This window comes from Lutjanus erythropterus, chromosome 23 (assembly GCF_056507025.1).
Source record: "Lutjanus erythropterus isolate fLutEry1 chromosome 23, fLutEry1.hap2, whole genome shotgun sequence".
NCBI classification, from domain to species: domain Eukaryota; kingdom Metazoa; phylum Chordata; class Actinopteri; order Lutjaniformes; family Lutjanidae; genus Lutjanus; species Lutjanus erythropterus.
Genome location: NC_139339.1, coordinates 28,978,005 through 28,993,053, shown reverse-complemented (window position 1 = coordinate 28,993,053; position 15,049 = coordinate 28,978,005). Strand labels below are relative to the sequence as shown.

At 39.8% G+C, this 15,049-nt stretch overlaps 1 protein-coding gene across 1 annotated transcript; it reads left to right on the top strand.

Annotated features, from left to right (window-relative positions):
• Positions 1 to 356: 356 nt before the first annotated feature.
• Positions 357 to 5,712, top strand: LOC146306357 (uncharacterized). Its single transcript, XM_084711781.1, is given in 6 exon segments — positions 357 to 543; positions 632 to 737; positions 2,164 to 2,174; positions 3,401 to 3,603; positions 4,133 to 4,292; positions 5,035 to 5,712. Coding segments are annotated over 6 exon segments (879 nt in total). The 3' UTR covers positions 5,247 to 5,712.
• The last annotated feature ends 9,337 nt before the right edge of the window (positions 5,713 to 15,049 follow it).

Below are 15,049 nucleotides of genomic sequence, written 5' to 3'. Positions count from 1 at the left end.
ACTAAAATACAGAAGTGTGTTCGATTACCTTTGGAGGCAGGATTTGTTGCTGTGCCTCTTTTGCATGCAAATTCATTCTAAGCTTGTTTAACCTTAGCCGCACACAGCATGTGTTTTCATTTTAAGTTAAAACAAAAAGAATCGTTATATTATTCTTATACTTTATGTGCAGCTCAGCAGCAAGTTACAGTGGTGACAGTTCAGCCTGCCTTCACCCATCTGTGTGTAAGTGTGTATACCATATTTATAGTAATTATTCAGTTGGGAATGTGCATAAATTTGTGTAGAGTTAAATGTTAGTGTTTATGTTTGTAAAACTAACTTTGTGTTGTTGTACCCCCTTCCTATTCTAGGCAATGTTTTACGTTGTCGAATTTTACGAGACCCACGAGGTTGAGGTGGTGCCAGCAGCTTGGGTGGCTGATGACATCTGTCAGTGGCCCTCTTACTACAAGCCTGCAGAACTGGTAAAGGCCGCAAAAAATGCAGAGCAGCCGGGATCGTCGTGGGAAGAATTCAGAGTTCGGATTTTATATACAGCAGGTATACACATCACATATTTACCACAATTCAGTCATTAAAAAACATATACACTCTATTAATTGTGATGTCTGAATCTCTTTATTTACAGCAAACTACACAACTGCCCGCCTCAAACTTCCCCAGGCAGAAACCCACACTGACCTACAGACAGCAGAAGAAGATGATGACATACCAAAGAGAAAGTGAAAAAGACTGTAAGCATTCAAAGCCACTACAGTACTATATTTGTGAGACATTAAGAATTATTACTACATTATCCGCTGTCAATAACTATCACCTCACTTAGAGTGAATTCTTCTTCAGTTCAGTTTAGAAAGTAAATCTTTAGCTGGTGCAATTAATATAAATTCATACATTGTTATACATACATTTATAAAACGGAAAGGTGAAATCCGGCAATCTGATTGGCTGTTAACTATGATATAATGAGTGTATACTACAGCTACTATTCTAAAAAGCCTTATCACAGCATATCACTCTGCTTCAGGGAAGCAACAAGGTTTCCATGACAACAACAACAACATTATTGTCAGCTGGGCCGTATTATTATTAGATTAGATTGTAAAATCCCGCCATGTGCATCAATGAGTAATTAGGAGTCAATTAGCGGACCACGGACAGCTCCCGTATAATGACAGTCACAGGATCAGCACCTTGACAGCGACTATGACACTTCGGGCTCTATAGGGTGATCTGGCACTGTCTGATTGAACGAAATTTGTTAAGGCAAGTAATTTGGTGCTTTTAAAGTCATGATATTCAGATGCCGCTGCTGCGTCTTCAGGTGCCTGCCGCGATGTCACATATAGTCGGCTTAATAAAGTCAGTGATCACTCAAAGCTAAAACTATAAAAAAAAACTCTCATTCATTGGGGTTTTGGGTAGATTCTTCTGGACCGCTCACTCACAGTCAACTGCGGGGGGGGCCTCGCATGTGTACGTTATGGGGCTAATTGTCAGAGAAGCAACAATGTATCCATGACAACAAACTGTTACAGTAGGTAGCAAAAAGTTGCTGCGGTATTTTGACAACGTTAACAAATAGATTAAATTAGTTGAATTCACATGTTTAAGGTTAACTTTCACCTCCAGATAGGGTTAACAATGGTAGAGTTGATTGAGCAGTGACTTTCTCCCAAAAAAAAGGCGAGGAATAGACGACATGCAGAGCTAACGTACGGAGAGGTGGGACTATTTTTTTCACAGCGGGGCTATTTTATTAGATAATATGTATTTCTGTTTAATTAAAAACTACATGAAAATGATTGTGTATTCCTCTTTAATGTTGCCATTATTGGTAACCATTTTATAAAAGCAATATATCACTCCAGTCCATGATATACACTCATTATACCATGCTAAGGGGGTTTTCGAAGTGGCGAAGAACACCCCTTAGCTGTGGTATAATGAGCGTATATCACAGACTGGAGTGATGTATTGCTTAATGATATAATAATATCATTATTTATATGATATTGATGACTCTCCAGGTGCAAACACTGGAGCTGTAAACACCTACTACACAGTATGCCATGTTTTGAGGCTGGAGTATAACATTTAGGTCTGAAAACTGAATCTCTTTATTCATTCACATTATGTTGTAGAAAAATCACTCAATAGGGGAGACAAGGGTAAGTTGAGCACAGGGACAAGTTGAGCCACCCATTGCTAGGATACCATAAGAAAAAAAATGAACATGTGACCAAATATTTAGGATGAAGGCATCATTTCATGGAGTATGTGAAGGTAAGAACCATATAAAAGTGGTTTGACACTTACTGTATGTCCAAAAAAAAAAAAAAAAAAAAAAAACAGTCAAAATTAGGTCAGAATTACCCAAATCTCAGTGAGTTGGTAGCTCAGCAACAGGTCCCTGGTTTTGTGTTCACCTGCAACCTGGACAGGTGAATATTGAGAAAAGTGGGGGGTGAGAGATGGATAAAGGGGAAGGAGGGGGGTGGCTCAACATACCCTGCTCCTATGCTCAATTTATCCCATATTATGGGATTATCCCTATATTATCAACAGTGTTACACTCAGGTTACACTCCTATTTGTTTGTAGGGATGTACAACACCCTGAAATGTATACAGATGCATTAGTTTGCAGTGAAAAAACTTGTCTTAATGTAGTGATCCTGAATATGAGAAGGAACTCAACTTACACTGGTCTCCCTATAGTTCAGAGTTTGATGTAGTGGTCTGAGATTAATGTCTATCATCAGATGCAGTTATCTTCTTCCTCATATGGTTTTTTACTCATGCCTAGTCAATGGTTATGGCAGGCACATTCTCCTGCCCATGCTAACGAAAGTAATAGGGCTAAGTAGTCTGATGTGTGCTATATCTTAAGCGCTACAAGTTCAGAGCAACAACTTACCAATGACAAATACTTTATACTAGTAGTCTCTCACAATCTTTTTCAATTTCTTCCTCTTCCCCTCCCAATCCCCTATATGCACACACAAGACCAAACATTCGCTTTCAAAGCGATAGTGACAGCGACTCAACTGTACAAAAATCATCACTGCCAGCAGCCCCAAAAATTCAACGGCCAGGCTTGAATATAACACAGAGAAGGGCCCCTAGCCCCCAAGGACCTGCATCAGTGGCAAGCCCACTGCCCACTGCCAGCCCACAACAGCCAGTGACCAGTCCGGGCAGTGAACGGTCGTCAGCTGTGCAAATATAATCACTTATGAGCAAGGTTTGAAGCAACCTTGCTCATAAGTGATTATATTTGCACACTAATGCACATACCCTCTCTGTCTCACTATCTTTTTCTCTGTCTCTGTATGAAATCATCTTACAATCCCTTGCCTTGGTTTTAATTATTTTACTGTATGTCGTTATTTTTAGCTCTTATGCGTAAGCTCCTGACGAACCAGGAGCTTATCATGGAGCAGCTTAAAATTATTACCCTGACCCTGAATAAGATCCAGGGACAGCCTGTTTGTGGGCAGGAGGTCCTTGAAAAGGATGTCTTCCCTCTTAAGGACATCAGCTCTTTACTGGCTGTGGAGAAGCGGGTCAGGGAGGAGGCGGACTTTAAACAGAAAATGGTAACAATGCATTTCTCACTCTAGAACTATTTCATGTATGCCATTGTTTATGCTAGATTTTTTTTTATTGGAGTGAGGACTATTCTAAAGTAAAGAGTGTTTGGATACATGTTTTGTACATCTGTGGGAAACAAAATTCCTCATGCACAGCCAAAATGAAGATCAGCTGGTTACAGGGACATCTCAGGTGAAAAATAAAGATAAACCACAGCACACTGAAATGACTTTACTGAAATTTATTGATTTATTTAAATAAATCTTTATTGACAGCTGTCAATAGACAGGACAGTCAGTCTTTGGGCTGTTTTCACCCGGTTTTCACCCGTAAAGTGTGAGCACTGTGGTCACGTTTGATGATCAGACTGTACAGTGTGAGTACATAAATCGTTAGCTTTGACCGTAAATCATAGACGATATACTTGTACAGTGTGCAGTGCTGGTATAAACAACAAGATTTTCAAAAATCATACATTGTACGCCCGGTTTAATACTGCTCGTATAGATCATGTATGTTCTTTTTTTTGCCAAGATTACTGCTTTGAGTGTCATCGGTGGGGTCGATATCAAGGACACCGTGTGGCGAATCATGAAGAACATATTCACCAACTCCCTGGCCAAACAACTAAACTGGCGTGGCGTGAATGGGAAAACGGCATTCCACAGCCTCCAGTTAAAAGATGTAATTACTGGTAAGTATTAATTGTGGGTCATATTTCTTTGTGATGTGTCTAATGAATTGGTTTTCCTTTTCTTTCCTGCTTGTGAGTAGATAGGGGTGCTGAAATTAATCATATAATCAATTTATCAAGATGCAGATGTGGATGATTATGCATCAGTGTGGTAGCAGACAATATTCTATTCTATTCTAATAGAATGCCATTGCTTGTTGATTTTCTTGCTGTAGCTACAAAACCAAGTCTCACAGTGACAGGCAATTAGTGACGGCTGTTTGATCATGTTCCATGTGTTCAAATTTGTTTAAGTGCATGACTACATGAGTTTTAGTAATGGCTGGCAGGGAGAAGATACTGGAGCACACTGTCAGTTTTAGAAGTTTTTATTACAGTGCAAGTTGCTGACATTTCTGCACAAGTAAGTCTTCTTCAGGGCATATTAACTAGGGTGGCTGCTCAGTGAAGCGTGTCTGATTGGAGGCTGCATCATATAAAACAGCTCATATGTCACGACACAACACTTAAGTAATATAATTAATTAAAAATTATGACAGTCTAATACTTGTTATTAACACTTATAATACAACAATATATATACCCAATCAATCAGAAAACATGGGCTGGTCATGGCTAGACTGTTTTCAAACTACATTCATTGCTGCCCAACTCTGGGCAGGATATAGCATGCCATGCAGCTAGCCATTTCTCACCATTGTGTGCAATTTATCCAAAGCTTTACAGTTTTCTCAATTTTTAGGAACAGTCAGAAACAATCAGTTGACGGCCACTGCAACAGACCAGGAGGTGGAGGCTTATATAAAAAGGTGGCTTCATCTCGCCGGAGACAGGGATGGTGGGAGGAGAGAGAGGGAGGAGAAAAAGCGTGCCACACAACTCACACGTAAGTCAGCTACAATACCTATTTTGCAATATATGTGTGATACTGTTCTACAGCAGAAATCAAGATGAAGCGGTCAGCAGATGTAAAAAAAAAAAAGAGGGCAAAGTACAGAACAAATCTCCCCAATTCTAAATGAACAAATACAATTAAAAAAGGCAGTGTTGTGATTTTTGCCATTTTTTCCGCTATGGTCACTCAGGATAGGAATTAGAAGCTTGTTCAGCCACCATGCAGCAAGCATAGGAGATGTTCCTGTAGATGTAAAGACTTCTCTGGCAGTGATGGGACAGTAATGTAAACTGTAACTGGAATTGTCACCCATTGCCTTTCTTAAAAGCCAGTACATGGGTCTGAAAAGCAGGGAAATCACATTTCAGTTAGAAACACATCTTTAATGAAATCTGTATTTGACTTTAGTGTAATATTCTATCTACAAAATAAGTTCATGAATATGAAGCAACAGCTGAAATACATTTTTACATATATTAATATTACATGCCATCTCCCTGCTAAATTGAGCTGGAATGAAAGAGCCCCCTATCAAACACAAAAACATACTTCTAATGTTAACATGAGTGGATTAAGTTTTGTGTCTTAAGATGTGGTCTATCTAACCTCAAACTTTTAACTTTACTGCTGCTGGTCTTCAGCTCCACCATGTGGTTGACTGGTGTAACTACACAGCAATTGTGTGAGTGAGGCTAGCTGACTCATTGTCATCTCAGACTTGATATGTGGCAGGTTTAATATGTAGGATGGAGTTGCTTCCAACTGAGAGCCTCAGCCATGTTGCAATGGAATATAATACTTGCCTTGGCGTAATATATAAAAAATAAACACCATCTCCCCCTGTAGAACAAACAATTTGTTTCTCACTCGTGTTTATATTTTGGGAATGACAGAAAAGAAAAAAAAAGATTTAGACACTATAAAACAGGCCATGTTGGAGCTGCTGGATGAAGTAAATGCTGATGTGGAGCCACTCATACAAATGAGTTAGTTAAAGCTATTCTTACCTTTCTGGCATTTCACACAAGTCCCACCCACCTCTTCCTCCTGCCTCACATCCACACGCCCCCTTCCCTCACCCGTGCATGCGTTGGCATGGTAACGGTAAACAGAAGGGGAAAGCGAGTGACACTGGAACAAGACGTTTCTGATTCAGAGGTTACTGTATAACAACATGGTGAACGCATGGTGAAAAACAAGAATCTAGAAGCAGTGTTGGGCAAATTATTCTGGGAAAGTATTTTTTAAAATGACTGATTACTCCAGTAGCCTAATCAAGTTAGTGTGTGAGTGTGAGAATAGTGGAGACTGCCTGATCTTCAGGTCTTGGGTAACACCGTCCGCTGGCCGAGGTAGACAGGCTCGCCTCTCACTGACCTGTGCCACAGCAGGACCACGGAGAGCAGCGAGACCAAGACACCTAGAGTCTGCTCTTGTTTGGCCAAAATCCTGCAAGTCAAGCAGAGTGCTTGGTTGCTCCAGCCCAGTCTTTCCACTCCTCTCACCTCACACTTCAGCACCCATCCTGGGCTGTCGGCTCGGCTCGGCCTTTTTTTTTTTTTTTTTAGAATGATCAGAACAGTATTTATTAGGCTACTTTTGAAAATAACAGGACAGCAGACTGGCAGAGCGAGCCGAGCCGATCTGTAGCCCAGGGTGGGTGCTGAAGAGTGGGTGAGGATCAAGAGACTGGGCTGGAGCATAAACCAGCCGCTCTGCTGGGTTTTTGCAGCTTGTGGCTGAACGTGAAGGGTGGAGGGCCGACAGACTGGGTGTCTTGGTCTCCCTGACCTATGGCGCAGCAGGACCGTGGAGGGAAGTGAGACCGAGATGCCCAGTCTGCGGCGGGCAGCTGTGGCTGGGATCATCTACGAACTGCAGCTGAATGCTCCATTCTCTCCTCTCTCTCACTCACACACACACCAGTAACCTGATTAGGCTATTTTTAAAAAGAGTAATCACTCATTTTAAAAAAACTTAACCAGAATAATTTGCCCAACACTACTTCTAGATTATTGTTTTTAACCGTGCATAATCAAAATAACATGTTTGAGAAGAAATCTTAGTTTTAGCTGCTGTTTTAAAAGGTTTTTCACAGGGGGGCATGAACAACTGCATTTCAGCTTCCGTACTGCAGAAGTGGGCTAAACTGGGTTGGAAAAACTATAGATGCTCCCTGCTACTGCTCTGAGTCACTAGTGTCAATAAAGTTTAAAAAACAAGTTTTCTTCCTGGTCGGGGTAGAGAGGAGTGCGTGCTTACATATTAAGCATGTTCAGGTCGCCCGTCCGATTGTATTATTCAGACCGAATTTTTGGGTTGGTTAGACTTTTCTCAGAATTATATGAGAATGCATTAATGATGAGTTTTTATCCCTGATGAATTTCTCTTACATTTTAGTGAGTCATTAGATTATTAATAGCATTTTAACTTTAACAAAAAAATGTGTAAAAGTTCCAGAAAGGTAAGAATTGCTTTAATACCTGCTAGCTACTGTAGCAGTTTTTCAGATGTGTTAAAAGGCCACGCAGGTTGTGCATGTCCACTGGTGCTCTGCTCCCCAGTACCTGCTGCTCAGCTCCAGAACCAGGACAGAGAGACCTCACCTCTACTTTTATCCCAACTTTCTCCTCTTGTGAAGGCTTTTAGATCTGAGTATGGCCCCAGTGTTCCGCCAGAGCACCGTGCCATAGCACACACAACTCTGGTCCAGTAAATGTCCAGTTTTGTGGATACCTATTATGCACCACCAGACTGACAGCTATCTTGGGGTTCCCCATGGAGAGTCATTTAAAGAGGAAATATTCAAGATTTTTACCTACTTTTTACTTAATGAAACAGCTTCAGAGTAATGTTGCTGGCTTGTTCCAGGGAGAATGGAGGCTCTCTGCCTTCCACCTAGCGTCTCTTGGCTGAAAACCAAACTTGTAAGATCAGACCCTCCGACCCAGTGTCCCAGCTCTCGTGCTGGCAGCACCATGACACACCAAAACACCCTGTATCCATTATCTTTTTATGACAGATAGAACCACACAAATACACACATTATAACATGTATATGATATGCTCCATTAATTGCATTCTGGCTGGCTTCGTTGAAACAACAAGTGCTGAGGAAAGGTTAGCAAAATAGCAAAAAATCAAATGGCTGTGCACTATTCTCCTTTAACATGAAGACAAACTCAAATATGCATTATGTTTTATTACTGTAACTTCAGGTTAAATGTGAAGTTTGTCAGAGTGTTTGATGAAGCTTCTTTACTGCAGTTCACTTTGCCTGTTATCAGTACCATCTTTCATTGTTGTCTGAACAGAATGAGGTTGAGCAAGCAGATGTTGGGTCAGTGATCAGACACAGTATCAACTATAGCTTCAGATTAATTGTAATTAAAAACAGACTATGGATTTAAGTATTGAAAGACATCAACACAATATTGTATAACTTTATATCATTTTACAGGGCCTTTTTTGTTTGGTCTCCTGATAAGGTTTTGTGTTTTGCACTTCACTGCAACCATATACAGTAACCACAGTACTGCTTTACTGAGTCAACAAAATATGTTCTTTTGTGCATTTCTTAAAGGGCCAGATGAAGACGAGACGATGTCGGGGCCATGATTTTTTTGGAGTGAGCGTTGGAGGTCAACAACAGTGTTCCGCATTTGGTCTGAATTTTGTTCATGTTTGTTTTGTTTTGCCTGTTTTGTGGCACAGGTTAAAAAAAATAAAGAATCATAGTTCTCTACTGTTCACAAGTTGTTTCTCCTGTCTGGTTATTTCTTCAATTCTTCAGTAGGTATCTTCATCTTTGACCCTGAGATGAGTCCCAACAAGACTGGACCACTGCATGCCACCATTTAACACAGTATCTGGAGATACCGTAATGACATGTAGCCACAAATTCAGACCAGTTCTGGTTTATTTATATGATGCGTTCATATTTGACATAGAATTTTGTCATGGTTTGGTTGTGACTCCAACGTGCGCAGGCTAGACAAGATCATAGACTGTAAACCAGTTCTGGGTAAGTCTGAGAGCTAACTGTGGCTCCCGTTTGAGTGAGTTCTAATGTATTCAGCTCTTGGTTGATATGTAGCATTATGACTAGGCTGTGGGTCATATGTGAGAAACAACTGTGGACTACTCGTGTCATTCCATGTGGTAGGTGGGTCAGAATAAAAATGCATAGTGGTCCAAATTTGGGTGAGTGCTGGTTTATTTGGTCTATTTTTGGCTGACATTTGGCACTGTGTTGGTTTGGTTGTGGCCCACTTCTGGCAAACAACTGTGGACCACCCTTGTGCCATCATCCCAAGTGGTATATGGGCCAGAATAAAAATGTACAGTGGTGGCCCACATTTGGGTGAGTGCTGGTTTATTTGGTGTCGGCTGACATTTGGCACTGTGTTGGTTTGGTTGTGGCCCACTTCTGGCAAACAGCTGTGGACCACTCATGTGCCATCATCCCATGTCGTACTTGGGCCAGAATAAAAGTGTACAGTGGCCCACATTCGGTTGAGTGCTGGTTTATTTGGCCAGTTTTTGGTTGACATCTGGCATTGTGATGGCTTGGTTGTGGCCCACTTTTGGCAAACAGGAGCGGACCTCCCAAGTGCCATCATTCCATGCGGTATGTGGGCTGGATGAACATGTCAGGTGTGGGCCAGATATGGGCCAAAAGAATTTTGCTATCTGGGTGGGGATCAAGCTTCACCAAATACCAGTAACTGTATTCCTGATAATGTGCATGACAGTCTTGGATCCATTATTGGAAGTGAAGAAGAATATTCCCTTTTATTGGAAGACAGTCCTGATGAGTCAGTAAATGAGGAATCACATCTTGGAGAAGTCAGTCATGAACAGTTTCCTCTGGAAAATGAAGAGCCACTTTACACTGGTTCACGACTAACTCAAGCTCAGAGTTTTTTATTTATACTTTCATTTGTTTTGAGACACGGACTCACAGGCATGGCTCTCTCTGATCTCCTAGATTTGATCAATATTCACTGTCCAGAAAACACAAAGTTAACCTCAAAGTATCTGTTCTTAAAGGAGCTTAAGACAGTAGAAGGTCACCTACAATATCACATATATTGTCCTAACTGTGAGTACTACATTGGTGACCAGGATAGTGAAGGACAATGTGTTGTATGCCACACAACATGGGATAAAAACAGCTCGTTAAAGAATGGAAACTTCTTTATATACTTACCAATCCAAACACAGTTGGAACATCTTCAAAGGGAAGATATTGCACATTGTCCCAAGTCAAGAGATGGCACATGTAATTCTGAAAGTTATGAAGATATTGGAAGTGGTAAAATGTACGATAATCTGTACAAAATTGGAGGCCCGCTTCACTGTACTCATGGATACTCCTTAACACTCAACTGTGATGGAGTGCCTGTATTCAAATCATCACTCTATGGTATTTGGCCATTATATGGGATTGTAAACGAGCTTCCTTATCCTGTGCGCAAAGAAAATGTTCTACTTTTTGGCTTGTGGTTTGGTGATAAAAAGCCAAATGTTAATACATTTTTAAAGCCATTCACTTGGCGTGTGTCAAAAGTGTCAAAAGTTGTCAACTGTGGGCTTTACAAGAAAAAGAAACAGCATTTTGGAACAATGTAGAGTTGTGGCAGCTCTTATGATGTGCAATTCGGTAGCTAGGCCCATACTTCAAAACATGACCCAGTTTAATGGTCAGTATGGATGCAGCCTCTGTTTACATCCCGGTGAACAAGTTGAAAAGGGTCATGGCACTGTCAGGGTATACCCATACAAAGACGTTCCAAAGAGGGACCACACTTCAACCATAAGTGATGCAAGAGAGGATTTACAGACCAAAAAATCTGTGAGGGGTGTTAAAGGGCCCACATCTCTGATAAAGATTCCACACTTTGACATCATATCTGGCATGCCTCCTGACCATATGCATAATGTATATCTTGGTGTGGTTCGCCAAATGGCAAGCATGTGGCTGGACAGTGATAACCACGAGAAACCATATTACATTGGCAATAGAGTGAATGAACTTGATGAACAGCTCTTGCTAATTAAGCCTCCATGCAATATCACAAGAGTGCCCCGGTCTCTTCAGCAAAGGAAGTTTTGGAAGGCTTCTGAATGGCAGAAATGGTTACTGTTTTATAGTATATTTGTGCTAAAAGGAATTCTGCCCGAGGTATTTTACCAGCACTGGTTAGTCCTTGTCACATTTATGTACTTACTTTGCAAGGACATTATTACAACAGAGGATGTAAAAAAATGTGAAAAAGTTGTTGTAGATTTTGTCAAACAATTTGAAACACTGTATGGAAAGGACCCATGTGTCATTTAATGTACATTTATGTCTTCATTTACCAGAATCTGTCAGGAATTGGGGACCATTGTGGGCCCATTCTGGGTATATTTTTGAGTCATTTAATGGGGAAATACTGAAAATGTTTCATGGCACTCAGTTTGTTCCTTTACAGATAATGAAACAATTCACATATAGACAAATATTGCCTCTTTTGAGGAATGATGCACTGAGAAATGCTGTTCCTGAATGCATCCAGCTATTTAGTAACTTAACTGGTCAAAAAAGACTGAAGCAGTTTGAAAGAGTCTGCGATCAAGTTGTTACCCTTGGTTTGCATTATTCTCGAAAACTTTCTAGTGAAGAGACGCTGGTCATGAGAGAACAACTTTCAGTCACCACAGATACAGTTGTGAAAATATTCAGCCGACTTCTAGTCAGCGGAGAGCTGTATTACTCACAGGAGTTCACAAGAGTAGTGAAAAGGAACAGCTTCACTGTGCTGTTGCAGAATGGACAAATAATCACTGTATACTACTACATTGTAGTAGAGCAACATGGTGACAGAAAATGTTTTGCTTTTGGAAGAAAGTATGATAGATCACATAATACACTGATTAATGTTGAAAATGTTGTGGGTCTGAAAAGGGAATTCCAGGGCAGGAAACAGATATTTGATGTGACACTGTTCAAAAGAAAATGTATGCTAATTGATCTGCCACAATATGCAAGCCTCTCTGCATGTATACCTCCAAGATCCAGTGTGGAGGATTGAACATTTAAGGACAAAGATCCAGTGTGGAGGATTGAACATTTAAGGGCAAAGTGGATTTCAACTGTCAAGAAAAAAATCTATGAACATAGGGTATATAGGGTGAATGTGGCCTTTGCAACTCTGTTTTAATAAAACTGTTATTTGTGTATTGCAGATTTTTGTCTTCACTATTTTTTTAGGTTATAAAGCTATGCCAGGCATGTCCATGCATATGCTGTGGTTGTTTATTTGGAAAGTATAAAATGTCAAATCATATATATGTGTGTGTGTGTATATATATATATGTATGTATGTGTGTGTATGGCACATGCATAGATTGCAGTATATTAAAGCATATAAAGACAAATTATTACATGTAAAAATATAGTACCTTTTCGGTCTTGATCGCAATTTATTTTTTATATGTATCAATATATACACATATATTATCTATGCATATATTGCAATATATTGGGAAATATAAATATATGGGAATATATTGCCTAATACATTATTTTTTCCGATATATTGCAATATATTTTTGTTTCGTAAGGGTAGAACTCAGGTCCTGTCAGTATTCAAATTTAAATGTTCTATAACACACAGGCGATTGATCAATGTCAGCCTAACAGGTGTTGGTTAAATCAGCCAATCGCCTGTGAGCAACTGCACATTCAATTTCAGACAGACAGAGAGACACAGACAGGCATGCAGAGTAGCACACAGAAATAGACAGACTGTGTTTTTAAACTGTTAGTCATTTCTAAGTTTGAACTGCTTCAGGTGCAATTGTCTCTGCATGAGGTTTTAACTACTTAGAACTCAGGTCCTGACATTATTCAAATTTGAATGTTCTGTAACACACAGGCGATTGGTCAATTTCAGCCTAACTGCTGTTGGTTGAATTGGCCAATCGCCTGCAAGCAACAGCACATTCAATGTTAAATACTACAAACAAAGGCAAAAATGGAGAAAACCTACCACTCAAACTCCAGCTGTTTAACAAACAACCATAATTGCTAGAGCTAAAAACTGCATACGGTGAGCGAGAGGACGAGAAGTCGAACGCGAAGGTGCAAATTTTATTTCTGTGGTGTCAAAAAAGGGGCCAGCAGAGCGATGGATAAAACAAGGATCATCTGCTTTCTTCCAGAAATGTTGGCTCTCGCTTAACATGGGAGCGAATGGGGCAGCCGGTTGGACTTGTTATCCTTTTAGACCCTGCTCAGCCCAAATGGTTTGTCCGTTTGCTTCGGCGGTCACACCTCTGCGACCGGCACGGCTTTTCCTACAAAATCATGTACAATTTGTGTATGTAGAGTGAACAATGTGGCCGTAGCAGCGAGTTGAAGAGAAAATTTCTAGATGATTTTGGACCCACTCTCCACTCTAGCGATGACATCACCCACTTTAGCGCTGAGGATTCCATGCAATACACACCCATTGTAAAGTCTGAGAAGAGATGAAAACTTCATGTTTTTTAAACTGCTGGCGTGGAAAAACTAAAAGAGATATTGAAAATCTGAATTAGTCACTGAAAGTCCACGGGAATGTAAGCGTTTTACAGTTGGATTTGAGTTTCTACGTGAATGTATGAATTCATGGCGACAGGGTGAAGGTGAGTGAGTTTGAAGGATTTTCTCATTGTCTTCCATTATAACCAGTTATAACCGTTTCAGAAAACGGTGAATAATTTTTAAAGTTTGAATGGGATTAAAAAGTTGAAACAAACCTAGAAAGTCAGGAAAATGTTGAATATTTTCCAGTTTCAATGGAGTTTCTAGCTGAAAGTATGAATTACTAGTTAACTTTTGAAAAAAGGTGAAATTTTGAGATTTTTGAAGATTCCGTAATTCATTTTCAACGGGAACACTGCAAAAAGCCAGCTTTCAAAAGCAAGAAAAAAAAGTACAAAAATTAGGTCTATTTTGCTTAAAAATAGCAAAATTATCTGCCAATGGAACAAGAAAATTTTGCTTGTCAAGACTTCCCAAAACAAGTAAAAATATCTAACGTCAATGAACCCAAAAATACCTTAGAATTAGTGTATTTTAACTAATAACAAGTGCATTTTTCTTGATTCTAATGAAATAAACCTGACCTATTTTCTCAATATGTTGAAAAATATTCCTAAATTAAGTAAATGCTAGAACCATAATCTTGATATAATGACATGCACTAGGCATTATATTTCTTGAAACCAGCAAAGTCATACTATAAACTAGTGTACTTTTCTTGATACAGCTAAGCACATTTTTCTCATATGTACAATGTTTTTCTTACAATTCTTGAAATAAGGCACAAGCCATGGAATTAATGCTTAAATAATCAGTGATCCTAACAGTACTAGAAGAGGAAATGGCACAGACCTGGTTAAATGAAATGTTTATTATATTTAACGTGCACATGAGTACAACAAACATGACAGCCTCAAGGCTAAAAGGCAAAAGTGACACTTGAATACACTTATACTCACACAGATATACAGTATATACACTCACACAAAGTAGTGTGCATGCAGCTGCATATCAGTTGGACACAGGCAACAAATTATTTCCTGCTTAAAATCACCCAACAGAAATTATAACTAGTGCAAAACAGACCGTGTGTGTGTGTGTGTGTGTGTGTGTGTGTGAGAGAGAGATGATATGAGGTGGTGAGAGTGTGGGTGGAGCCTAAACTGACAGGTATAATAACATACATAACAATATATAAACATCTGATACAGTGCCAGTGACCTCAACAAACTGTATTACTCAAGGCAAACATTAATGGAACCAGACATTAGCTTTGATATTTATGTA